A 26,230-nucleotide genomic window follows, 5' to 3' on the forward strand; every position below is an offset into this window, starting at 1 on the left:
GGTCATTAAGGCAGCTGCTCCCCTCACAGGGGAAAGAGGAGGAAGCCGCTGAAGGTGCTGTGGTTATTGACATCATCATAGATCCTGGTGGTTGCACGGAGTCGTGTGTGAACTTTGTCTCCCACTTCCAGTTGTAGGGTCATTCCACCGGAGATATAGGTGTGCTGTCCTTCATGGTCTTGGTCAGATAGATACATGACCTTCTCCTCATTCTTATACATCAGTAAACCCATCCAGCGGCCATCTGCAGAAAACATTCCTGTAAATCTGAAGTAGTAGACTCCTTTCACTGGAGCTGTGAAGAAGCCTGTAGTTTTGCTATAGGCCTGTCCAATGTTGGTGAATACTTTACTGTACACCAAATACAAATCAGTGTTCCCTGCCTCGATGAATCCCGCAGACTCAAGCAGGCCAACAGAGAAAGCCACCTTGGGGGTGTCTGATATCTCACTCAGATTCTTTATTTCAGCTTCAGCAGCTGCCAGTTTGTCCTTGACTATTATCAGCATTTCATCTTGAACGCCATTTTCTTGTTTTAGATTCTCTACGTCAATTGTGCTGACTTGCATTTTATCCTTCACAGCGCTCAGATCAGCCGCCTGAACTTCATTGTCTCTCTTCACGTTCTCCACCTCAGCCTCGGTAGTTTCCTGCCTGGCCTTTAGCACGGTCAGCTCAGCCTCATGTGTTGCACTTTTTTTAATCAGCTTCATCACATCAGTCCTCATGAATGTGAGGTCTATGTTTGTTGCTGCCGTATCTCTCTTCACATGCTCCATATCGGTCTCGGTCACTGTGAGTCTCTGAATCATGGCTTTCAGCTCCGCTTCTTTCTCAGCGGTCAGCTCTTTCAGATTCTCCACTTGAGTCTCGCTGGCGATCAGTCTGTCACCAACCTCCGTCAGCTCATTTTTGGTGTTCTGTAGTTCATACTGAGTGAAGCTCAGAGTCATTCTCAGCTCCCCTAACGTGATTCCTTGCTTTTCCACCATGGCTCTAAGTTCCCTGAGCTCAGCAGAGACGTCCAGCTGGGTAGTGACTGCAGCAGCAGCCCCAGTGCTCTGGCTATCTGTGTGAACTTCAGTCTGGGTGCTCTGAGTCTGAGATCCACACATGGAAAGCAGCAGCACCAGCAGTGTGATGACAGCCCTCATCTTTAACATCACTCCCTCTCTGACACACAGTACTTTTGTAGTAGCAGTAGTAGTATTTACAGTAGTAGTAGTTGAAGAAGGTTGTTAGTCTCACTCCTGAGACACCCTCTTTTATATGCCTCAGTTACCCTTTATGTAAGACATTCCATGACGTTTTGAGGTTAAATAAAGTCCAGGGACACTGATCAGAATTAGAAACTGTAGATTTTCCAGGACATATCTGGTTATCAGTGGTGTGGGAAAATACAAACCTGTCACCCATAATGTAGGGCAGGTGGGGCTTCATATTCTGTTCATCTGAGGCTGCACTCTCTAACGTGATTCCTTGCTTGTCCACCATGTCTCTGAGTTCCATGAGCTCAGCAGAGACGTCCAGCTGGGTAGAGACTGCAGCAGCAGCAGCAGCCCCAGTGCTCTGGCTCTCTGTGTGAACTTCAGTCTGGGTGCTCCGAGTCTGAGATCCACAAATGGAGAGCAGCAGCACCAGCAGTGTGATGGCAGCCCTCATCTTTAACATCAGTCTCTGTATCTCATGAAAGATTACAAGGCTTCTTATGTTCAGTCGTCAGTCACTATCCTTGTGTCTATGATCTAGCTGTTATATAACTTTTAGAACTTGGAGTGAGGCATGTTCAGGGACACCTAACAGGCATGTTCAGGGACACCTAACAGGCATGTTCAGGGACACCTAACACATTGATCAAGATGTGGGTATTGTTTAGTCTTTCTCACTGGTAGCAGATTCTTTAAGGGAACTTTTTTTGTATTTCCTTTTGACTGTCTGTCTGATTTTTTTTACAATGACTTTCCTCTACCTGGTGTATGTGTATTAAGATCTGTTATTTTATCTTAATTTAGTCTTCCTTGTTTTCTATCTGTTAGGTGTATTTTCCTGCCTGTCTCTCTCTTTCCTATCTAATATCTCTTCGTCTGTTGCATTTATTAGCAGTCCAGTGTTGATTTGTTTTGTGCCTGTCTATCTGACCTCTCTCTTATTTGTCTGTCTGTCTGTGTGCAGTTGTGTGCTATGTGGCGGACCGTAACGAGCTGCGCAGCCGCGTGATCCAGTGGCTGAAGGCAGAGGTGGTGCCAGACGGCTGGTTCGCCAAGGGCTCCAACTTCAGCGACATCCTGCACAAGTATTTCAAGGTGTGTGTGTCTGTGTGTGTGTGTGTGTGTGTGTGTGTGTGTGTGTGTTTTAACACAGATGTCGCTATATGTGTCTTATTGTATGTGATACAGATACAGAAAAACAGCCCTTTTCCCTTGTAGGTCTCTTATACCATCGACCTTTACCTGTGCCAATAACACAGATCTTCACACCATGAACATATATAAATGTTTACATTCACATTTCATAATTTTAACAGACACTTTTATCCAAAACAACTCACATTAGAGGCAAGGAATATATTTTATCGTATGTGTGCCCCAGGTGAACCTTGTGACCTTGGTGTTCTACCTATCTGCTATGTCAAATGGCATTGTGGGAAATATGAGGTTGAGACAACTGGTTGAATTATGGAACTTTTCTGCTGATCTGTGCAGTTAAGATGTTCCCCAGGTGCGCTGTGAATGTGATACCTGAGTTGCCACAGGCTAGAGTCACTCTGCCTTCAAAGGACTCTGTCCTTTCAAGCCAAATGAAAGATGATGTACAGTAAGAGCAGCTTCAGGCAATACCCTTCATTTTCCTCAAGTTTGCCCAGAATCAAATTGTGCTTTTCCCCCAAATCATACAATGAGTTTCCCTGGAATCCCACTGTGAGTTTCCGCGGAATTCTACTGTGAGTTTCCGCGGAATTCTACTGTGAGTCATAGTCTTTCTCTATTTTCCACTGGCCCCGGCAGCTGCTTCTGAATGGCCATAGTCTGTCTCTTTTCTGCATTGGACCCTATGCCTGCTACTGTTTCCTGGATGTATGTGGCAGGTCCTCCCTCAGAGAATCAAAGGTGCCTATCCAGCTGTTCTCATGTAACGGTATCCTTGAACTGATAGCTGTCTGACTGTTATTGGTCTGTGTGTGATTACACACAAGGACAAGGAGCATTGACTCTCAGGTGGCTGTGTGGGAGAATTTAGATAAGTGAATTCTGCTAGCTTGTTGATTTTTATTTTTTTTGCCCCCTTGCTCTAGCATCTGCCAACTACACATCTCTGACCTCATCCAGTGGGTCTTAGTGCTGTAGTCCTTGATTATAATCACTTTAGACATTTACCGCTCTGTAAATGAGAAACAACCGAAGTGCCTCAGACTGAGCCATACTCTATTCCAGGCAATCAGCAGTGTGGCTTCAGGAGCATGGAAGGGAGGGGTGTATTTGATTGGCTGTTGAGCTCAAAGATCAACAACCTTCCGCCAAGATCGAGGACCTCACCTTTTAATGCTGGTATTCCCCACTTGCGGGGTATATGCCCCCCTCTTTCCTGTCCTCTAAGGACTCTGCTAAGAATTCCTTTTTATATATTTTAATCTGACACATTTCATCAGCATTCAGACAGACAGAGGCAGCAGTCAAGTAGCCTTTTTTTGCTTAGGGAGGTTGACTAACTGAGTGAAATGACAGCTAGTCAAATTCTCTAAATGCTGAAGGAAATGTGCTGCAGTGCTTCCTTTCTTATCTCCTTTAGTGTATTGTACACTGGACCATCCTTTACGAAAGGAAAGGCGATAATGCTTTCCCAAAATTCCTTGTGGCTGCAACAACGGTCAACATGACCCACGTCAATAGTTGCGTTTGCTTTGGACTGACATCGGCAGACTTCGACTGACTCGATGATCAATGTGAACAGGGTTTGCTGTTGTAGTTTGCGACTGATATGACTAATGAGAGATCTAGCGATTGTTTCCAGTTGATACAGCTGAAATTCCCCCTTGCTGTTCATTAAAATGAACATGACGACTGGCGAAATTAACTGTTCATTTAATAAATAATTTTTTAGATACATTCAACTGGTCACACAAATTTAGTGTTAAGTGCTTTCTGCAAAGGTTTATCTTTAGCCTTCAATATAGCATAAACTAATGGAATAATAAAAGGTTCTCAATGTTGCGTTCAGATCCAGGTTTTTTATTTTGAATTGAAGGCGTGTTCTAGCTCGCGCAGCAGATGGAGAGCAACTGCAGGGCCTGAGTTCAGAAATGGCCACGAGGTTTTAATGTCATGTGACATGGTGGCGAACGTGGGGACAAAAAGTCTGCGTTGTTTTAAGTCCAGCATACGTTGCGAGAGAGGGAGAGCGAGATAGAGGGAGAGATGAGAGATAGGGATGTGAGTGTGTGTGGATGTAGGAGAGAGATAGAGAGGTGAGTGTGTGTGTGAGATGAGAGATATGGACGTGAGTGTGAGTGTGTGTGTGTGTGTAAGAGAGAGATAGAGAGGTGAGTGTGTGTGTGTGTGTGTGTGTGAGAGAGAGAGAGCGTGGGAGGGATATAAACGGGCCAGAGAGGTGAATGAGTGCATTTGATGATTTTTAGTCCATGTGCTCCTGCTGGTGGCCAATCATTGTGAAAAGAGAGTCAGGGAGATGCTGTGAGACTGGACTTTGAGAGTAGGCCTGTTAATAATAATACTAAATTAATAATAATACTAAATTATCTCAAGCTGTGATGTGCGCCTCTCTTTGATATCAGCTGTTAATATAATCAGAGGTCATATTATTGGGGTGTAAATTGTTTATGATACATCAGGTGTTACTCTACCCTGGTACCTTTAAGATCAGATCATTACATTTATGGATCCTGTCAGGATTAAGTAGAGATGAAGGTGGAATATGAAGATAAGATTAATATTTTATGTTCCCTTTTATCTGTATGTATAATAGACCCTGTGTGAGGTTATTAAGTACAGTAAAGTTCAAGGACCAAGGACAGACACAAGTGCAAAATATTGACTTTCTTTCTTTATGTATTTCATGTTTTACTTCCTTCCTTTCCTTCTTTCTGTCTTTCTTTCTGTCTTTCTTACTTACTGTGTGCATTTGTAGAACTATGACAACGGTGACTCCGAGATGGACTCTGCTGAGCTGCTGAAGTTCATCCAGCACAATGAGACCGCCATCGAAGTGAAGACCTACGTGGACGAGGAGAACAACCGCCTCCTCAGGTGAGAAAAAGAGAGAGAGAGAGAGAGACAGAGAGAGAGAGGGTGAGAGAGAGGGGGGGGCGGTGAAAGAGAGTGTTAGAGAAAGAGAGAGAGTGAGTGACCATAAGGTGGAAAGGACTGTAGCCATTCTGGAGTAATCTATTCTGGGCAAGGCAAGGTTATGTACATAGGACATTTCATACACAGAGGCAATTCAATGTGCTTTACATAAATAAAAGTAAAAGGAACGTCCAAAGGGAAAGTGATTGAATAAAGTGGAAAAAAAGGTGCTTAAAAATGCAAAACAATAAAAGATACAAATCTTAAAATATATAATTAATAGAAAGCACCAAGTACGTAAAGTATTTATTAAAAGAACAAAGATATAACTAATTGAAGGACAGTACACCATACATAATTACAAGATAAGTAATATAAAGACGTTAAGAGTAAAGTGTAGTGAGAATAGAGTACAACTTTTAGAGCTCAATCATTGGCACATGGAAAGAGGAATGTTTTTAACCTGGATTTAAAAATATAAATCTAAAATATATAAAAATATAAATCTAGTTTGTGTAAATTCAAAACACTGCAGACACTAAGACATCATGTTTGTGATTCTGTAACAAAATGTATGATGCACAAAAATAATGAATTATAAACACAGGATGTACAATACATCAATCTGGAGAATACAGTGAAAAGAAAATAAACTGGACATCAGAACATAATAATAATAATAATTCATTTGATTTGTAACGCACTCTTCATTCAGAAGAATCTCAGAGTGCCACATGAGTAAGGCATGAACATGACGTGACAATACACAACGCGGATTGGTTGGAATTCACATGCTATGAAATAAACACAGCCCTTTGAACAGGAGCTGTACAGTATAGCTATTTATTGTGTTATACTGCCTGACCTGTGGCAAGGTTAGTGTTTGCCCTTAAAGCCCACTAGATAGCTAGATTAACTGAATGTCATTGAACCCATGCAGGCAGGCTGTCTTTATAGGTTAAGATGAGGTGCAAGTATGTGTGACACATGGAGGCCATCACTGTAAGCATGTGCTAAAGGAGTGCATGATGACCTTTGTGTGTGTGTGTGTGTGTGTGTGTGTGTGTGTGTGTGTGTGTGTGTGTGTGTGTGTGTGTGTGTGTGTGTGTGTGTACATGCACAGAGTACATGCAACAATAAACAGTATTGCATAACTCATTTCTTTCTTTCTGGCTCTCTCTTTTTCTCTTGTTGTTTCTTTTTTGTTGTTCTTTTTCTGTTGTTGTTTCTTTTTTGTTGTTCTTTCCTTTCTGTTGTTCTTTCTTTTGTTTCCTCATTTTCTCTTTCCTCTCCTTTGCGTTTCCATTCTCTCACAGCTGTAAATGCACATCAAAGCTCTCCACTTTAACAAAGCGACGTCCAGCTTTTCTACTGCACTCCACACTGACCTACCTGACTACTCTGTTCTATATTCCTGTGACACACACACACACACACACACACACACACACACACACACACACACACACACACACACAGACACAGACACGATCTTCTAGCTAGCGTCATGGCTAATACAGATGAGTGAGTGGTGCTGTGTGCTAGTGGACTAGCAGCCTGTTGGACTGGTTTCGGTCTGGCCCAGGGTCTGCCAGCCAGTGGAGGGATTAAGGGCCTGTTCACACAGCGTAGTCTGTCCCTCTGTGCTGTTCACACAGCGTAGTCTGTCCCTCTGTGTGCGGGAATCTCTTTTTAGTCAGCTCATCTGAGATAAAGAATGGGTGTCCAGGGGGGCCTATAGACACGTTTGTGCTCCCTCTCTCTCTATTTCTTTCTCTCTTCTCTCTCTCTCTCTCTCTCTTCTCTCTCTCTCTCTCTCTCTCACTAACTGGATGGACTTGTATGCATCCCTCTGGAGTCACTCTGCCAATACTAAGCAGCACTAGCAAAAAACAGTGACAGTGCAGTGTGTGACAGTAATGACTATTAAAAGTGATTATGATCAGTTATAACAGCTCTGAGCTGACTGCACTTTGGAGGTTATGTCATACTTGTGAACATCTGTCTGAATTTTCATTCTGTTGCCACAAGTGAATGCAGTGAATTGAATCATCTTTATTGCTCTTCAAAGAGCTGTTGGAGGTTTGTAGTGGTTATTAGAGTTCTGCTGATCAAAACAGCTGCAATTTATTAAATGTTCTGAGGTCATTTTCTGATGTTTATGTCTCCCAGACATTTAGAAAATAACCATCTAATTGAACACATGCAGTTTGTGACAGATATAAATGGCAAGATCCTTTGACCCACACTTGTTTTCCCTTTCTCTCCTCTCTCTCTCTCTTTCTCTCCCTCTCTCTCTCGCTTTATCTGTCCATCAATATGTCTGTCTGTCAATGTATCAATCTGTCTCGTCTCTCTGTCTCATCACCAGGAGCCTGTGTGTGGATGCTCTTATTGAGCTGTCTGATGAGAATGCTGACTGGAAACTGAGCTTCAACGAGTTCCTCAACTGCCTGAGGCCCGACTACAACCCCCCTGAGAAGAGTAAGCACTCTCCCTCGTCACTCCCACACTCCTATGGAATATGAGAGCTTTCACTCTTTATCTCTCCTCCCTCCCTCCGTCTCTCTCTCTCTCCCTCCGTCTCTATCTCCCTCCCTACGTCTCTCTCCCTCCCTCCCTCCCCTCTCTCTCCCTCCCTCCGTCTCTCTGTCTCTCTCCCTCATGGAATATGAGTATGAGCATATACATATATACTCATCTACTCAGTACATAAAAAGAAACCCGTGTCTAACTATATGTACAGTACCAGTCAAAAGTTTGGATACACCTTCTCATTTTTTGAGAAGATTTTTCTTTGATTTTATTATTTTCTACATGGTAGATAAAACTTTTTTTGTTTAGTACATCATTCCATATGTGTTCTTTCGTAGTTTAAATGTCTTCAGTATAAATCTACAATGCAGAAAATAATAAAAGTAAAGAAAACACTTCTCAAAAAAATGTAAAGGGTGTGTCCAAACTTTTGACTGGTACTGTACTGTATATGCACTTCTTATGTCCCTACTGACTGATGGCTAAATGATATTTAGACAGTCTCCCTAGTCTCCCTAAAGATGACATTAGAAATATATAGTACAACAACCTGCTTACACCATGAGTTCATTAGTTAATTAATAATTTGTGTAGCCTCATATTGAAAGTAAATAGGCTTAACAGCACAAAGCTTTTATACCACTGAATCATTTTAAAAACATGCAGGCATGCATATATGTAAACAAAATGCATTGTATGTCACATGTTATGAGTTTGATATGCTGTTTTTCAAACACTGAACACATTAACACTATATACTGACACTGTATAACAATATGCAAGGGAAAGTTTTCAGCAGTACTTTTTTCATACCATGCCCTCATTACCCCCTCAGCAAAGTTGTACTACAAGGTTGTAAATGTGGCTTGTTTTTGGCCCCGATTCAAAACCTCAACCAAAACAACTTAATTTTCCTGGCACACTTTCCCCACGCAGCCTGCGCTTCGTGGTATTAGGTGAAAAGGAGGTCTGTGCCAATGTCAAGCTGACCTATTTGTGATTTGCGATGGCCCTTAATTTCACGCAGACCGCCTGTCTGTCTTAGTCGGCGGTGGACCAGGCCTGGAGGCCATTAGAGGGCGGGAGAAGGAGAGGAGAAGCACTGAGGCGCTGGGCAGGGGAAAGTAGGTGAAAGTTCCTGGAGTAGGGAGAGAGAGGGGGAGGGAGGGAGGAAGGGAGGGAGAGAGACGGAGGGAGGAGAGAGAGGGGGAGGAAGGGAGGGAGTGAGAGAGATGGAGGGCGGGAGAGAGGGAGGGAGAGAGAGAGACACGGAGGGCGGGAGGGAGAAAGAGATAGAGAGAGAGAGACGGAGGGAGGGAGAGATAGAGAGACGGAGGGAGGGATAGATAGAGAGTGAAAGACAGGCCAGGAGGGTAGGATGGAAGGCACGCAGAGCGGGCATGTCAGGAACGAGGTGACATTAACACCCATAATATTCACCCACACTCAACCATTAAACACACTGTGAACAACCTGTAAAACCTGGAGCTCCCAAGGACAGCTGAGTGAAGGGAAGATCAAGGACCAAGATAACACAGACACTGCGAGTAAGAGAGAGAGATAGAGAAAGAGAGAGAGAGAGAGAGAGAGACATAGAGGGAGAGAGAAAGACATAGAGAGAGAAAGAGAGAGACACTCACAACACAGTGTTTGGAGCCATGTCTTACAGGAAACAGATGTGTTGGAAGGCTCTGTGTTTCATGCTCTGGCATAACAAAATCTCTGGCTTGGAATCAGCCGGAACTTTGGCATTTCTAACTGCAATAGCAGACTTAACTGAACCACAGTGCTGCAAGCGTTCCATTCAGGGTTTTACTCTAGAGTGGTGTTGCTATGTAAATATCCAGAGAGGTTGCCTTTGCCCCACATACATTTGGAGCAATTTCAAACATTTAAAGACTCGGCTTACTCTGTACACTCACTTAGTACCACTGCTGCGTTTCATGTACTAATGATATACATCGGTCTCTCTCTCTCTCTCTGTGTGTGTGTGTGTGTGTATACACAAATATATATATATATATATATATATATATATACAGTATATATATATAAACACACACACATTTGATGTAGCTGTATTCATATAACATAGTGAGCGCTAGTATATATGTGCAATGGGTTGATGTAGGGGTTTAAATGAGCCAAAAATACTAAGGTGGTGTGTGCAGTGTGGCCATTTCCTCATCTCTCACAGCGAGTCAGCATTCATGTTGTGACAGGCCAGCTTGAGTGGCTCTGTGAGATTGTTTCACTAAACAGTCTGATTCTTCAAAGCTCAAGGTTTAAGCCCAGTTCTGTCCTTCAGCATTGGAGAGAGAGAGAGAGAGAGAGAGAGAGGGCGAGAGAGAGAGAGAGCAGTAGTATAGGTCTTCCCAGACATGCAGAGCACTGCACAAATTATTGTCACTATGTGTTGCATCTGTTGCAAAATAGGGGGCAAACAGTGCATATCTATTTGTTTTCTCATCTGATAGTGTGATCAGTATACTATAATACATTATGTATTGATTTTGTGTATCACTAGATATTTATTGATATGATGGTAGTTTACAGCGACTGTGGAAAAAATAATCAGCATGTTTTTCTCTCTTCTCCTCACCCATTAGATAGTGCTAAATAGATGGCATCAGTACATCATATTCATTGGCACATTCAGTGTTTTATGTGACATTGAATTGTGACAGTAATCGTGTTTGGGGGAGATATATAACCCAGAATGCACCTCTCTCTCTTGCAGAGTGTGCCTTGGAGGACGAGTCGTACGAGGACGGAGCTGAGACACAGGTGGACTGCAACCGCTGCGTCTGCGCATGCGGCAACTGGGTCTGCACAGCCATGACCTGTGATGGTGAGATTAATTGGATGGATGGATGGATGGATGGATGGATGGAAGGATGGATGGATGGAAGGATGGATGGATGGATGGATGGATGGATGGATGGGTGGATGGATGGAAAGATGGATGGATGGATGGATGCATGGATGGGTGGATGGATGGATGGATGGATGGATGGATGGATGCATGGATGGGTGGATGGATGGATGGATGGATGGATGGATGGATGGATGGATGGGTGGGTGGGTGGATGGGTGGGTGGGGGAGAGAGAAATACGTACAGTACCTAATGACCATGTGATAGAAGAGGAGGACAGAGAGAGACAAGTGATACAGAGAAAAAAAGAGACAGACACAAAGACATTGACATACACCACAGGCATACAAACAGGTAGAAATGGGTGTTCCAGACAGACAGGCAGATAGACAGACAGACAGACATGATATGATATGAAAGTGTAAGCTGTAATGTGATATGTGACACAACCTCACACCAAGCACTGGTGTTTCCCCCTCACAGAGAAGACCCCAGCTCTGGATGAGCTAGACGCTGGTCAGGAGATGACTGAGGAGGAGTGGACTCGCCGTGTGGCCGAACTCAACAAGCACCAGGTAGGGCAAACCAACACGGGATCATCGCTACCCGTTATCGTGGAAACGCTACTCACTATGGCAACGCGGTCACTAGACCACAAACTCATTCCCGCCGTGGTATAACAATAGTCACAATATCCCTGTGTGAACATGCATGAGAGACTGAGAGACGCATAGGACAAAGTGAGACAAAATCCCAAACATGGGTTAAAAAAAAATATAGAAGGACAGAAAAACCCAATTGACACCTGGCCAATTAAAACACATGTGGTTGCCTTTTCATCTGCTTTTGATTGGCTGCTGTAGGGTTTGTGTTGGGCAGAAGTTAGTGGAAACTGCCGCCAAACTGCAGCAGTAGCAGCAGCGGTGTGATTCTCTGCCTACTGGGGTCACCGGGTTCATGGTCATGGTGCTTTTGAGGTCACATCAGAAACAACAGCAGCACTGTTTAAATAGGAACTGAAACCAGAGAATAGATCTCTAGCTGTAGCATGTTTTACCACATGGGCTCCGACAAAACGAGATGTGAAACTGGTTTTCTTAAATCAGCCAATTTTGTCCAAAATGTATCAAATAAGTACACTTTTAAATCTGCTTATGAACTGGAAAAAGATATAGACAATAAAATATGTTTTTTACTGCATGGAGAATTTTTGAGAATGACAATTACATTTTGGAAAAAAAACTTCACAAAAGTGAGATATATTATTATGGTGAAGGATGGTGAATTCTGGCGAACACCAAATGACAACTTAGCCTAACTGCCTGTATCTCTCTTTTTCAGGAGACCGTGGAGAAGATGAAGACTAGCACTAAGGAGGCTTAAATGAGAGATGGGGTGATGTAAGAAGATAGGTAGAAGAGTGGGATGCGGGAAGGAGGGATGGAGAAAAAGAAAGATAAAATTGGAGTCGCACCTCCACTGAAACGCAATCAGGATGACACCTGGGACTACGTTCTGTCAAAAGGAGAATCACCCCATTCATAATTGTGTTTTTTTTATATGACAATGTTAATTATTAAGACTTTTTTATACTACTCCAAAATATATTCTTTTTTTCCCTCTTGAGTGTGTATAGCGGCACATGTATTCAAGTGCATCCTTTACCAATGTTTATGTTTGTTTGTGTGTTTGACTTTTTGGTTTGGTGCTGTACTCGTTCGATTGTATCACTGCAAGCCTTGGCCGAAGGCCCCAGCACTTTGAACAGGGGGGCAGTTTTCTAAACACTAGTTTGTCATTTTTATTTGTCGTCTGTCGTCTGTAGGAGTTTAGCTGTGGCGTTTGGAGAGAGCGGCATGTGTGGTGTCGAAGTAAAGAGAACGAGAGGACAAATGAATGCGAGAATGGAACCAAAAGGGCAGAGGAGGGAGGGTCTGCTCGGCCTGGCGTGAACCTGTTAGAGAACATTGTCATGTCATTGCCACTGTTGTCATTTTCATTCTCAGAATGTTATCAGAGGTCTGGAATGGAGATGTTCCACTGTATACGTCAGTTGTCAGGTTCTACATCAACATGTTGTTCAGTAGTCACTGTTATAACGCCAGATGTTCCGACGCGCTGTGCTTCTCTCCCTCTCTCTGCTCCATGGCAACAACAGTTATTGTCATGTGACCTATCATAAAGGTGCTAAGAAGTAGCAGTTTTTCTTTTTCTATGTTGCAGCTTTGTCCGCAAATTTAAGATGCTGTGTAAATCCTCAGTTGGGTATTTTGACAGGAAGAGAACAACCAGGGGGACACAACCCAGTAGGTACGACATCTGGAACCGATCAGGGACCTGCTCTGTTCTGTGTCCAGGAGCTTTCTGGGGGAAAGGAATAAAGACGTTACTGGTAAAGCCAGCAGGGGGGGGGGGGGGGGGGGGGGGGGGGGGGGGGGGGGGTCACAAATGATTGCTTAACGTTGTTTTGCTGTAGGCCGTTTGTTGCCATCTCTTGGACTACTTGAGAAATGCACTCCACCTCAACCTCCCCCCCTCAACACACATACCCCCAACTCCCAAACTGCATAAGAGAAGCTGGCAACAGGAAATCTCCTGTCGAAGTCCTAGTACCACTCAATTAGGGAGAGTTTATTAGCCAGTTGGTGGACTTGACAGTATTAGCACGTTCGTTTTTTGTGTTATGTGTACTGTATGTAAGACGCTAAAGAGACGCTAGGCATCTTTTTTGTTTGTTTGTTCATTTTGCTTTACAATTTTAATTTTAATTTTTTTTTCCTTTTCACAATCAACTCTAATGCAGTTGCCTTGCCCAGTATGTTTGCTGGTTGGGTCTCAATGGCAAGGCTGCTCCATAGATAAGAGCAGCTAATAGACTTTGCTGTTAGGGAGCTAGCCTCTACCTTAGACATCCACCACATGGGAATGCAGGGAGTGTGTCTCCTTCCCTGGTTGTGGATACAGCCAGGCTCTGGTGTGGTTCCAAATCTTATGGGATCGAGGCCTAGATTCTCGAATGTCCGCCTAGCACCTGGGACGACAGCTGCAACTTGCATCAATCATGTATCAGCAGCGTGTGTCAATTTGGAATTTATTCTAGGAACAGAGAACCATTAAAGATCACAATGACCTCAAGTGTTGATGTATTATGTGTCAGACTTAAAGGTAACATTGGAGGAGAGTTTGTCCATTCTGAAAGAGTTCTTTGTGCGAGTTGGTTTCACACAGTTTTGTCCCAGTTAAACTTAACATTCATGATGTTATGAATATTACAGAACCAATACATGACATCCGACTTATAATCACCTTATGTATGTGCTTGTATATCTATGCATAAGTGCACACACTGTCACAAGTATATAGGAAATATGGATGGATGTTTAAAATGACTAAAAAAAGTTGATGTCCAGATATGACGGACAAAGCAACTCATGACCAATGTTATTGCTATATGAACGTTTGAGAATCCAGACCCAGGGTCTTGTCTGAGGCTTGGAACTCACTGCTTGCTATGGATCTTCAGAGCAGTTATCTAGGGAGCCACTTAGCTGTTGTCTCTATAACCTGGTCTGCCCCAGACCCTGTGAGCATCCGGATCCTGCGTAGTTCCACCACATAGTTATCTGTTGTCTGATAGGTTGTAACTGCTACCTACTGAGAGGAGTTCACTGGAGTGCAGGATAACCCATTGAAATAGAATAGAAATATGTCTACGAGCTAACCCATCACAGTGCGTGTGACAGCCAGAGGCGAACCAGCAAAGATATTGGCAGGCCTAGCATGGAGTGACATGAAACCAAAGTCTGATGTTGAGGATGTTTTAAAGTGATGTATGAAAACCTCCGGGTAAACCATTACTTCGGACCCAGCAACTACACTATACCTTTGATTTCACAGAGCAGTCTGAGAAGGATTAGAATTGCTTTCGATTCTTTAGGTTAGATGCAATCTTTCTGCAGTTAGTGGGCGCATGTGTGTGTGGTGTGTATGTGTGCGTGTGACTACACGCGTTGTTGTGTGATGTTTTCCAGTAAAACCCACTACTAATTAGGATCTGTTTTGTGATAATGAGTGCCTTAAAACCACGCGTGTGGGTGTAGTTAAGGGGAACCATTCTCCTCTGCAAATTAAACCCACATTGGAAGCAGCAAAAATAGAAGCAGATTGAGTCACTGTTAAAGTAGATCAGCCTTTTCTCACTTATCTGTGTATCTGTGTGCGCACGTGTGTGTGTGTGTGTGTCTGTCTGCGTATGTGAGATTTAGGACTAGAGCAAACCTAAACCAGTCTAACATAAATGACTGTCTTGTTAACTTTTTATGAAAACTTTTGTCTTATCTTGGGTATGTATGACAAATAAAAAAATAATATACCAGATTTTCCATTGTTGCTGCATATTTATAAAATCTCTGTCCAATTCTCTCTCTATCTCTCTCTCTTTCTCTCTCTGCAAGTGCCTCCAGCATTCTCAAAATTCAAACCTAAGCTGGAACTGGTTAGCATGCTCATATAAGAGAAAGCGTCATTACCCTTATAGCATTTATATTGAAAAGACCGATTTCAATGAAAAAATATACTAGCAGAGACCATATGAGATCGCTGTGGTCTAAGACCTGGTGAGTTCATACGCCTGTTAGCATTAGGGGATGCACATCACAGCACATGATGTCACAATGTTTGTAAGTCTCACAAAGAAATGTGTCCCAAGAAAAGCTGTAACTTTGGGCATTGAGACTTAACATCTGGACTAAGTGAAATAAATCATCAGATCTTTGCAAATTAGTGCAAATTTTGCACTAAACTCCACTGTCATACAATGCTGTGCGTCTGGCTAGTTGGCCTTGCCTGTTACATAATGTAATCTTAGAATGTGGTTACATAATAATCAAGGGGGCTGAAGAAGACCACTCCAATTTTGCAACTAGGCAGGCTATTGAATATGTGTTTTGATAGTGTGTAATGAGTCTTCTCCCAAAGTAGACCTATATTTACTTTGATTGTCAAATATGGCGAACTTTAAATTCTGAATTATGTGCAACGCGCTGTCCCTCTCTAAATCAATGCTGACTGGCACATTAAGGCAATGAATCGCTGAAAGGGTTAATACAGTTGGGCGGAGAGAGCTGCATTGGGGACAGCCCCAGAACATGAACTACAAATAAGCTCTGTGCTGATTGGCCACAAAGGATTTTTGTTACACACGTTCTGGGCCTCAGCTGAGTTTGACTATATAGGCTACATACGGCATGCTACATTCTGACCTACATTATGTAGTAAATGTGGATGTCCAAATTTCGGCGAGCGCCTGGGAAAGTATGCCCTCCATTGACGAAATGCTTATAACACCGAGAGGCTTTGTCTTTCAGGAATTCTGAATTATACAAAATCGCCGGACTTTTTCGTAAACAGTGTAACATTTAAATAAGAGGTTTTTTTTGTAGGCTATAGAAAATGGAGGTCTTCGAGGGAGCCCACGGTGGTGAAAATGTCTTGGACTTGTCGCGTTTGAACCTGAACAACCTGAATTTTGACAACCTCAGCGACAAAAGGAGAGAAGAGACCAAACAATTATATTTGTGTTATAACCGCCTCACGGTGTTATCGGAGTCGGTATCCTTGTTCATGAACTTAGAATTTCTGGACATCAGCTGCAATGGACTAGCAGCCATCTGCGACGACATTACTAGTCTGACAAAGCTGAGGACTCTAATTGCCAAGAACAATCGTCTGGATGAGTTTTCGCTACCAAAAGAATTTGGATCATTGCAGCTCGAAGTATTGAACTTTAGCGGTAACAGATTTGAGGAAATGCCTCCCCAATTTTTTCAGCTGCAACGACTCCAGTCTCTCTCGCTTGGGGGAAACAGGCTGAAATCCATTCCACCCGAGATAGAACACTTGACAAGGTAACTAGGTTATGGTAGATAATCCTTCTACATAGCCTAATTTACCGGGTAGTTTTCCCTTCTCCCTTAATCTGACGTTAACGTTTCAGTGTGGTAATAGGCTACTGTAGCCAACGTTTATTGTTCATTGTAACATGAGCCTATCCAAACGTTCTTTGACAGTTAAGTAGTTGGTACAGATGGAGCTATTCTTGTAGCTAAGCTATGGCACTACGCAAAGAACAAATATCATATTTGAAGGAGGGACACGGCTATGTACTCGTAGCGCCATGAGCCACATAATATACGTTAGAGCAGGAGTTATGGTTTGCCAACAAATCCCATATCCCCACCCGTTCCGAGTCCAACTGACGCAACGTGCGAGTACAGTTGAGGCAGCGAGTTGTTTGGAAACAGTTCTTCCCAATCACCCAGTTTCTTCATCCCCTCAATAATTATTTCTGGTTGCCGGATATGACTCACACTTACTTCGACTCACAATGTAACGTAGGCCTAATTACTATCAGGTGTCACAAGAGTTTTTTGGGCTGTATTTTAGGACTGATTAGGTTCATCAGATCTGTTTGGCTAGGCCACACGAATAGACGCCACACTCCCAAAGATCAGTCACACATGCAACATCAGCTAATTCAATTCTTTCTCAACTCAAATTTCGTTGAACTCCTACAGAGCACCACTAACCCAATCAACCTCTATATCACCGTGACTGTTTAAAATGTCTTCCATTTGTTGATCTTTCATTTTATTCAGGTATATCGAGTGGAATCTTGCAATAGGCATATACAACTATCACAACGGACATTTTGACCCAGCATAGTCATAGTCAAAAATGAATACATTGTTGATCTGTAGAGCTACTGCTTAATAATAGGCTACTAATTTTACAACGTGTCATTAAGTTTCCAGCAGGTTGCATAGCTTAAGTGCAAAATGGGGAAAAAAATTGAAGAAATAAAGATTATACAGTAAAGATTCAATGCTTTGAACATAGTCAGCGGAGTAAAACAATGCAGGGTAACAAGACTGCGTTATAAAGCCCTGTGTCGGGGACCTCTGTGTGACACAGCACCACGCTCAGGCTGCCTTAGTGTTTTGTATTACTGGAGATCCTCCTCCAAACCGAGCTCCGCATGACCAATAACGAAGTCCATATGTAACGGCTTCATCTGCAACAGTGTCTCTCTACTTTCCCACAGTGCATGAAATAGAAAACACTGCAACACTGTAACATAGAAGGAAAACATATATGTTTTTGCTGTGGAATGAGGAGTTCTCTTAAGGCAGAATGAATAATTGTTTTCTCTTTAAAAAAAAAAAATAGTTTTCATTGTTTGAGCTTTATGGTTTCATTGTAGATGAATATTTTACCAGTTTCTTTCCACCTTACAGTTAATCCATGTCTCTCCCCCCTGTGAAGCTAGTTTTTGCCATAAGCTTCAAGTTATGCTGGAATGTGTTGGGGAAATGTCTGCTGTTAAGATTACCTCACAAGACCAAATTTGGTTCAGTTTCTTTTCTGCTGAATGGATTTGTTTGATATTTATACTGCCTTTATCTCGGTTTTCCTCTGCGCGAGGCTCACAGCTGCATGGTTATCTATTGACGTGTCTATAGTTCAGCTGGGCTCTTGTGAGAAGGAGGGTGACACATTAACTGCATTTGGCAGAGATACGAGGATGAGTCTAGATCTTTGACCTGTCTAATGGATTTGAAACGACTCTCACATGACTAGCATGTGATGTTTTTTTATTTTTTTTTATTTAGGATGTAGGCCTACCTTTGCTTAAAGTCAAGATAGGTAGTCATTGATCAGACTGACCGTATGATGTCTGTTTGACATCAAGTAGACATATTTAATTTGATCTTATGACCTGATGGCCTGACCTGAAAGGCCAAGTATGTGGTCTTTGAGGTCAGGGGAAATTTTTTTTTGTTTTACTTTGGTGCCCAGTTTGTGTACTCTCTGTATGTTTTCACCTCTATGTCTCTGCCTCTCTCCCACTCACTCACTCACTCACTCACTCACTCACACACACACACACACACACACACACACACACACACACACACACACACACACACACACACACTCACTCTCTCTCTCTCTCTGTCTGTCTCTCACACACACACACTCTCTCTCTCACTCTTTCTCTCGCTCTCTCTCTCACTCACACTCCCTCTCTCTCTCACACACACACTCACTTACGCACACACACACACACACACACACACTGTCTCTGTCTCTCACACACACACACTCTCTCACTCTTTCTCTCCCTCTCTCTCTCTCTCCCTCTCTCTCACTCACACACTCACTCTCTCTCTCTCTTTCCCTCTCACACACACACTCACTAATTCACTCACTTACTCACTCACACACACACACTCTCACTCTCTCTCTCTCTCTCTCTCTCTCTCTTTCTGTCTCATCAGTTATGTCGTCATCTGCGTGGCTCCCATTTGTCTTTTTCCACACAATTGCCAGGGCTTAGCCCAGATGGGCATGGGCAACAGAGGGCAGACTGTGGAATGAATGAGGCGTTTTCAAAGCTACTCCGATAGAGAGGAAAAAAAAAGATCTCCGGTCCTCGGCCTCCCTCTCTTTCCCACTCCAGAGTAGTTGTCTGTGCTGCACTGTTTTGTCCTTCTCTTGAGAATGAATGTTCACCCCTCAGGTTGATGACTTTGTGTGAATCTCTCTGTCTGTCTGTCTGTCTGTCTGGGGCTTCTATCTATTTTTTGAGGCACCAGCATTTACAATGTTTGAGGTGTCCCAGCAATTAGCCGTTTAGTTTTTCAGTCAGTGTGTTTGCAAACTGTGGAAAAGAAACCACCTTGTTTGCAGTTCAGGCAGACACCACAAAAAGAGATCAATGTTTATGTGAGGTACTGGCTCTAGATCTGCAGAAGTGGGAGGTAATGGTCAAACCTGTCCAGGCCACATTTCTCCCTCATTGGCAGTAGCCTTTGAACTTGGATCCGGCCATTGGCGTTGAGCAACCAAAACAAACACACGCACACAGACACAGACTCTTGTACTCACACTCACCCTCTTCCACAAATAGAGGGCTAAAGATAGCAAGTGAGGAATTTCCACCCATCTGCACAGAAGGGGGTCGGTATTTGGATGTTTATTGTGAGCTCCTCTCTGCCCTTTTGAAGCAAAACAGTGAAATGGCTGCAACTTACTGTTTATGTAATTTACCGTAACAACGGACAAACAGTCAAGATATTTTTACTGTAACTCCACCACTAGCACCTCAATGTGAGCGTAGTGTGAAATTCTCGCTCTCTCCCTCTCTTTTTTTTTCCTTCTTTTTCTTCTTCTCTTTCTCTTCCTGTATCAATTCAGTTCAATGTGCTTTCTTGACATGACTGTGAAGCGTAAAATATTGCCAAATAAGCTTACAAGAAACAAACATTTGTATAAAAAAAAATGTAAGATGAAAATGACTTGTATATTAATAAGGCTCTGTATCTCTCTGTGATTTGCCTAGCCTGGAGCTGCTGTATCTCGGAGGCAACCTCATCACATCCATTCCTGTAGAGCTGGCTAACCTGCCTTACCTCAGCTACCTGGTGCTATGTGACAACCGCATCCAGAGTGTCCCGCCCCAGCTCAACAGGTGAGCAGCCCAGCCAGCGCTCACCTCCCGTGGGGGAGCCCTAAGGGGTCATTATGACCTACTCCTGGTCTATATATTCTTTATATTATAGACTAGTACATTTTGACCATTACTATGATCCTTTTATAGAGTTGTAGTAGTAGTTCATGACCTGGGTCTGTTGTACTCCTGGTTTATATATTTGTTTTATATTATAGACTGGTTGGAAGTCATTTTGACCTTTTATTATGATAATTTTATAGCCTAGTAGTAGTAGCAGGTCATCATGACCTGGGTCTGTCGTTATGGGTCATTTGATCATGTGAGGAATTGATTGACTTGAAGTACAAGTAGATAAGATTGTGATGCTATTCTTGTCCGTGAAGCTATTTTAACAAACAAGGTACACACGCCCTATCTATAATCATCAGGTAAAGATAAAGCGAAAGCACACTTCAGCACCCTGTTTTATTTACTGTGTTTTCTTTTCCTCTCCTACTCTTCCCCTTAATATATCTCTTGTTCTAGACTCCACTCTCTGCTCTCTCTCAGTCTCCATAACAACCTCCTCACCTACCTGCCTCGCGAAATTCTGAGCCTACTTGAGCTTCAGGAGCTCAGTCTCCGCGGCAACCCGCTCGTCGTGCGTTTCGTGAAGGACATGACCTACGACCCCCCATCGCTGCTGGAGCTGGCCGGACGGACCATCAAGACCCGGAACCTCACCTACTCGCTGCAGGACCTCCCCACCAACCTAGTCACCTACCTGGACCTGGCCAGCAAGTGCCCCAACCCAAAGTGTGCAGGTGAGCGAGTGGCTTTGGCTCAGTCTCCGTAATTTCCCGGCTAGTAATTTCTGCAGCCTTATGGTTAGCACTTAGTCACCCTTCCTATACACGGGAATGCATTTTTTCCCCCACCTGGTAGTTAGCAACGTGCACAGTTACTCTGCCAGACAATTCATGAACGAGTGTGAATGAAAATGTGTTATCTATCTCATGCTGTTTTTCGTATGTGAAAGAGAACTTGGAACCATTTATGGTTATTTATAAGTTCCCCTAGCTAGTTAGCTAGCACAGCAAATAGACAACCATAGCAACAAGGAAGTGCAATGTTGGCTGCAAAGTTTAGTTTCTCAAAATCAGCTGACCAATAAAAGTCAGTCTTGGGTTCAAAGTGATCACAACCTCTTGCGGGTGATGTGAAATTGCCTCACATAAACATTAACCAATCCTGAGAGAAATCAACAGAGCCAGGGCTTATTCTGATATCCATGTAATGTTAGCGAATGAGGGGGGGAGAAGTCTCCGCTCCACCTGGCCCTTCTGAAACACGTGTCAGAAGATCATTGTTAACGGTACTAGGTCGCCAGGGGATCTATTAACAATTAGACTTAAACTTTTAGCCTCCATTCCCACGCTATAACACTAAATAAATGGTTTTCTGTGCGTGCATGCAGGGAGGGTGTAGTATTTTTGCAACTTCATACCATACAACTTTTAAATGACTAGTAGCGCTCGCAACACAACTTCTCTCCTTCTGACGGAATGTCTTCAGATAATTGTGCCATTCATCTCCTAGTAGTCAAAATCTGCCTCTGTCTGTCTGTCTGTCTGTCCTGAGGTGCACTGGTCAGTGTGTATAGTGTGTATTTCTAACCTCTCATTTCTGGGTCTGTCTCGCTGTGCAGGGGTGTACTTTGACTCGTGCGTGCGCCACATCAAGTTTGTGGACTTCTGCGGCAAGTACCGGCTGCCGCTCATGCACTACCTGTGCTCCCCAGAATGCACCTCTCCCTGCAGCTCCAACCCGCAGAGCGACGCCGACTCCGAGGACGAACACAACGTCCCGGTCGACCGCCTTCAGAGGGTGTTGCTGGGATAGTGGAGGAATTTTGGGAGAAAGGACGCAGGCATTGCGCCACCATGGCAACTAATCCAACCCCATGCTCTTGTGTATCAGGCTGGCTTGATTTCTCTCTCCCTCTCTGTCTTTCTCTCACTCATGCTTTCATTTGAGACTCTTTCATTCCCTCTCTCTCTCTCTCTCTCTTGCTCTCTCTATTCTCCACAAAGACAGACTACTCCTCTTCAAATCCCAGCCATTGGCAAAAAGAAACACTGGTACACTACTACTGACCTCCTTAATCAGAGAGTCGGAGAGCCTTGTATGTGCTGTGATGTGGTGAGGCATCTGAAGGCAGTTTTCGCTACTTTGTTTTCAGCAGAGGTCTTTTCTACATTTACCACTGGTCACTGATCTAGAATAAAACGTTTGGCAAGGAAAACATTTACATGAACTCCTCTGTATTTCTGAATTGTTTTGGACTGTTCATATCCTGCTGTAAAACAAAGATGTATGGGGAAGTAAATGCCTTAAAAGGAAGGATTTTGAAGGCTCCATCAAAAGGAACCTTCAGAGCATTTTAAGTGCCAAATGGTCACTCCGACTATGCAGCTACAGGGCCCTCTCTGGTCCGATAAAGACAAAGAAGAGCTGTGAAAGTGATGGTCCACTACTGTACTCTAAATGCAGTCCGAAACAAGAACCATCAAATACCAGGTCATTCCTCTGGACTCTGGTTTGTCCTCAAAACCCGCTGTCTTGGGAGAAGGCACAGATAATCTTTTTGTTTCAAAAAATTGTGAAGCAGGTCAAGCCTGAAGATCCAGACAGTTTTTGACTCACGAGTTACTTTTGAACTAACTGGCCTTTTCTCTTCTGTTTGCACATTATTGGTGCACTAATGTTGGCCTCTGGCCAGGTGTCTCAGTGTGAAGATAAGAAGCTAATTTTACACTCGCATTCCCCACCGACCCCACTGTTGACTTTTACTACACCATGTTGTGAAATTGCTCGGCTCTATGGTCTAGATGGCCTGCTTATGTTACATCACCTGTGAACCTACTACATATTTGATCAAAAAGGGCTCAGTCTAGCGCTTTATAGATTAATTCACGGAAAAAATGTAACATGTTCAAACCATTCATCATTGGCAAAATACATGCAACGTTGATTAACTAATTAAGATTGCTTATTGTTTTTACACTGTTGCCATCTAGTGGCGGGAAAACAGGAATTCCCATCTGAATCCAATTTAACAGCAGATCTAGTTTGCTAATGTACAAGTGGATGGTGAACTCTTGTAAACTCATGCAGCAGTTCCTTGATGAAGGAGTTACCGTGGTGAGATTGCCCCCACTGTGTGTATGAAATGTATTATTGTATATGTCTATGCCTTTCACCAAGCAACGAAAGCGTCAAAGTGAACAAGACTAGAATCGAGCCTTAAACATTTCATCACATGAAATGTGCACCTATTGTTACATGGCCTACAGTCTAGTTTAGTGTTTGGTGTTTGGGATGTGCCTTAAATAGAATGTATGTTCCTAAAGTAGACGACGTACATGTTATTTGTTCACGTTGCTGAAGCAAATATTCAACACTACAAAATACAGGATTTTTTGGTTTTCAAAGCAGCTAATTTGTTCAGTGCATAATGGCCGATATTTACAAACCTACCATATAAATACCCAGTTGATATTTACTGTATAACAAAACAGTACTGATCTCTGTATGAAAATGTGACATCATTTTTCTTTTGTTGTTTTTATGTCTTAACAACCTAGATTTCTATTAACAACTGCAAAGACCTGAGAATGCAATTAAAAAAAAAAAATGTTTTATCTTTTCTGCTTTTGTACTACCAGACTTACACAGGATTTTGGCAACTAAGCACATTTATTTATAATTAAAGAAGGCAAGCTTTGGTACACTTATCATTGAAAGGGAAATCCTACACAATTATTTGATAGGTATTTGCACTTTTCCCTTCTGGCGTAGATTGTATAACACCCTTAATAAATTTAAGATTGTTGTTTGTTCTAATATCTGTGTCAGTGTTTATTTTGGTAAATAATTGAATTCTGTTGTATATACGTATGAATGTCTTACATTGGCCCTTTTGATGCTAGTTAGATATTGACATTCATTTTTGCTGATTCAGTGTTGCAATTAATCATGTAGTTATTAATCGGATTATTCTAATTATGTAACAATTTTGGCTTTCTGTTATCATTCATTTTTCTGGAAAAGCTTAGACTAAAGAATTTTCTGTAGCCAGCAAAAAAAAAAAACCTGACCTCATGAACCCAAAGTGGCAAGTGAACGGCCTCTTACTGTGATTGGGCCAAACTGCCTCTTACTGTGATTGGGCCAAACTGCCTCTTATTGTGTTTGGGCCAAACTGCCTCCTATTATATTTGGTCCAAACTGCCTCTTACTGTGATTGGTCCAACTGCCTCTTACTGTGATTGGGCCAAACTGCCTCTTACTGTGATTGGGCCAAACTGCCTCTTATTGTGTTTGGGCCAAACTGCCTCTTGTTGTGTTTTTTGGTCAAACTGCCTCTTGTTGTGTTTTTTGGTCAAACTGCCTCTTATTGTGTTTGGGCCAAATCAGTGATGATGAAGCAGTTTTTTGGGGAGAAAAAAAGAAAACCCAACATCGTAATATATAAGCTTGTCTCAGCATGTTCTTTTACTGCAGCCGATCGCTCTCCATGTAACAGCAGGGGTGCACACCTCAGAATAGGTCATCCTATCTGAGAAAAAGAACATGGGGCTGGGGTTCCTAGTCTCATCCAAGTCATCTGCGAGAAGGCACAACACTGTGGCAGAGGTGGTCTGGCAGTCTGACATCTGACCTCAGTCTAATGACGCAGCATAGCCTGTTTGCCATCTTTTTGTAGCTAGCATTGTTCCCTGATGCAGCTGTAACGTCGGCTGACTGTACTTGTCAGAATTACTGATCATTATAATTTTTTAGACAAGATTAAAAAAAAAAAAGCAGAAGTGAGAGTTACCACCTAACCCTAGCATTAACCCTAACATGACGATGTATCTGCACTAGTCGTTGGTTGTGTATCCATAGGTGTATACCGGGGCTTAAATTGAACTGTAGTTGATTTAACAAGGTAGTTCTTAGTTGTTATAAATTAGTTAATTGTTAGGATAACATATATATTATATACTGTATAGTGGGGAATAGATTTGAACACTGAACCTGTAGTTTAAGAGACCTTCATAAGTAAGTAATGTAAAAGAAATTCTTCACCTGTACCATCACTTTTAAGAGAGTCACCTCGGACAAATGTATGATCATGGTAGACAAAGACATCTTTAAATTATTCTCATGCTGCAAGTGGTTCCCATTTTCTCACCCTCACCCTAACGGGACTAAAAGTACTCGCTGAGTTTTTCGGTGTACTTCACTGTACATTTGGGCTAAATGAAAAAAAAAGAGAGAAAGAAGTGTGAGAGGAGAGGAATCCAGGCTGTGTGTCAGTCAGTGCCCCCTTCAGTGCGCCCTTCAGTGCCAACACGTCAGTGCCCCCTTCAGTGCCCCCTTCAGTGCCCCCGTCAGTGCCCCCTTTAGTGCCCCCTTCAGTGCCCCCTTCAGTGCCCCCTTCAGTGCCAACACGTCAGTGCCCCCTTCAGTGCCAACACGTCAGTGCCAACACGTCAGTGCCCCCGTCAGTGCCAACATGTCAGTGCCCCCTTCAGTGCCAACATGTCAGTGCCCCCTTCAGTGCCAACATGTCAGTGCCCCCTTCAGTGCCAACATGTCAGTGCCAACACGTCAGTGCCCCCTTCAGTGCCCCCTTCAGTGCCCCCTTCAGTGCCCCCTTCAGTGCCAACACGTCAGTGCCCCCGTCAGTGCCCCCTTCAGTGCCAACACGTCAGTGCCCCCTTCAGTGCCCCCGTCAGTGCCAACACGTCAGTGCCCCCGTCAGTGCCAACACGTCAGTGCCCCCTTCAGTGCCAACACGTCAGTGCCCCCTTCAGTGCCAACACGTCAGTGCCCCCTTCAGTGCCAACACGTCAGTGCCCCCGTCAGTGCCAACACGTCAGTGCCCCCTTTAGTGCCCCCTTCAGTGCCCCCTTCAGTGCCCCCTTCAGTGCCCCCTTCAGTGCCAACACGTCAGTGCCCCCTTCAGTGCCAACACG

General features: G+C 43.2%; 2 protein-coding genes across 2 annotated transcripts in view; both read left to right on the plus strand.

The window, feature by feature from the left end:
- fstl1b (follistatin-like 1b) overlaps positions 1-12,162 on the plus strand; it is a 46,834-nt gene extending 34,672 nt beyond the window's left edge. The window contains exons 6-11 of the mRNA XM_031582620.2: positions 2,173-2,303; positions 5,143-5,261; positions 7,672-7,784; positions 10,576-10,686; positions 11,195-11,286; positions 12,053-12,162. Of these exons, the coding sequence (XP_031438480.1) occupies positions 2,173-2,303; positions 5,143-5,261; positions 7,672-7,784; positions 10,576-10,686; positions 11,195-11,286; positions 12,053-12,094 (608 nt within the window). The 3' untranslated portion in view covers positions 12,095-12,162. The remainder of the gene's footprint in view (positions 1-2,172; positions 2,304-5,142; positions 5,262-7,671; positions 7,785-10,575; positions 10,687-11,194; positions 11,287-12,052) is intronic.
- A 3,737-nt stretch (positions 12,163-15,899) lies between these two features.
- Positions 15,900-24,110, plus strand: lrrc58b (leucine rich repeat containing 58b). Its single transcript, XM_012831888.3, has 4 exons — positions 15,900-16,617; positions 20,115-20,243; positions 20,751-21,028; positions 21,913-24,110. Exons 1-4 carry the CDS (start codon positions 16,163-16,165, stop codon positions 22,104-22,106), a joined length of 1,056 nt encoding a protein of 351 aa, XP_012687342.1. The 5' UTR covers positions 15,900-16,162; the 3' UTR covers positions 22,107-24,110.
- The last annotated feature ends 2,120 nt before the right edge of the window (positions 24,111-26,230 follow it).

Source organism: Clupea harengus, chromosome 2 (genome assembly GCF_900700415.2).
Source record: "Clupea harengus chromosome 2, Ch_v2.0.2, whole genome shotgun sequence".
NCBI classification, from domain to species: Eukaryota; Metazoa; Chordata; class Actinopteri; order Clupeiformes; family Clupeidae; genus Clupea; species Clupea harengus.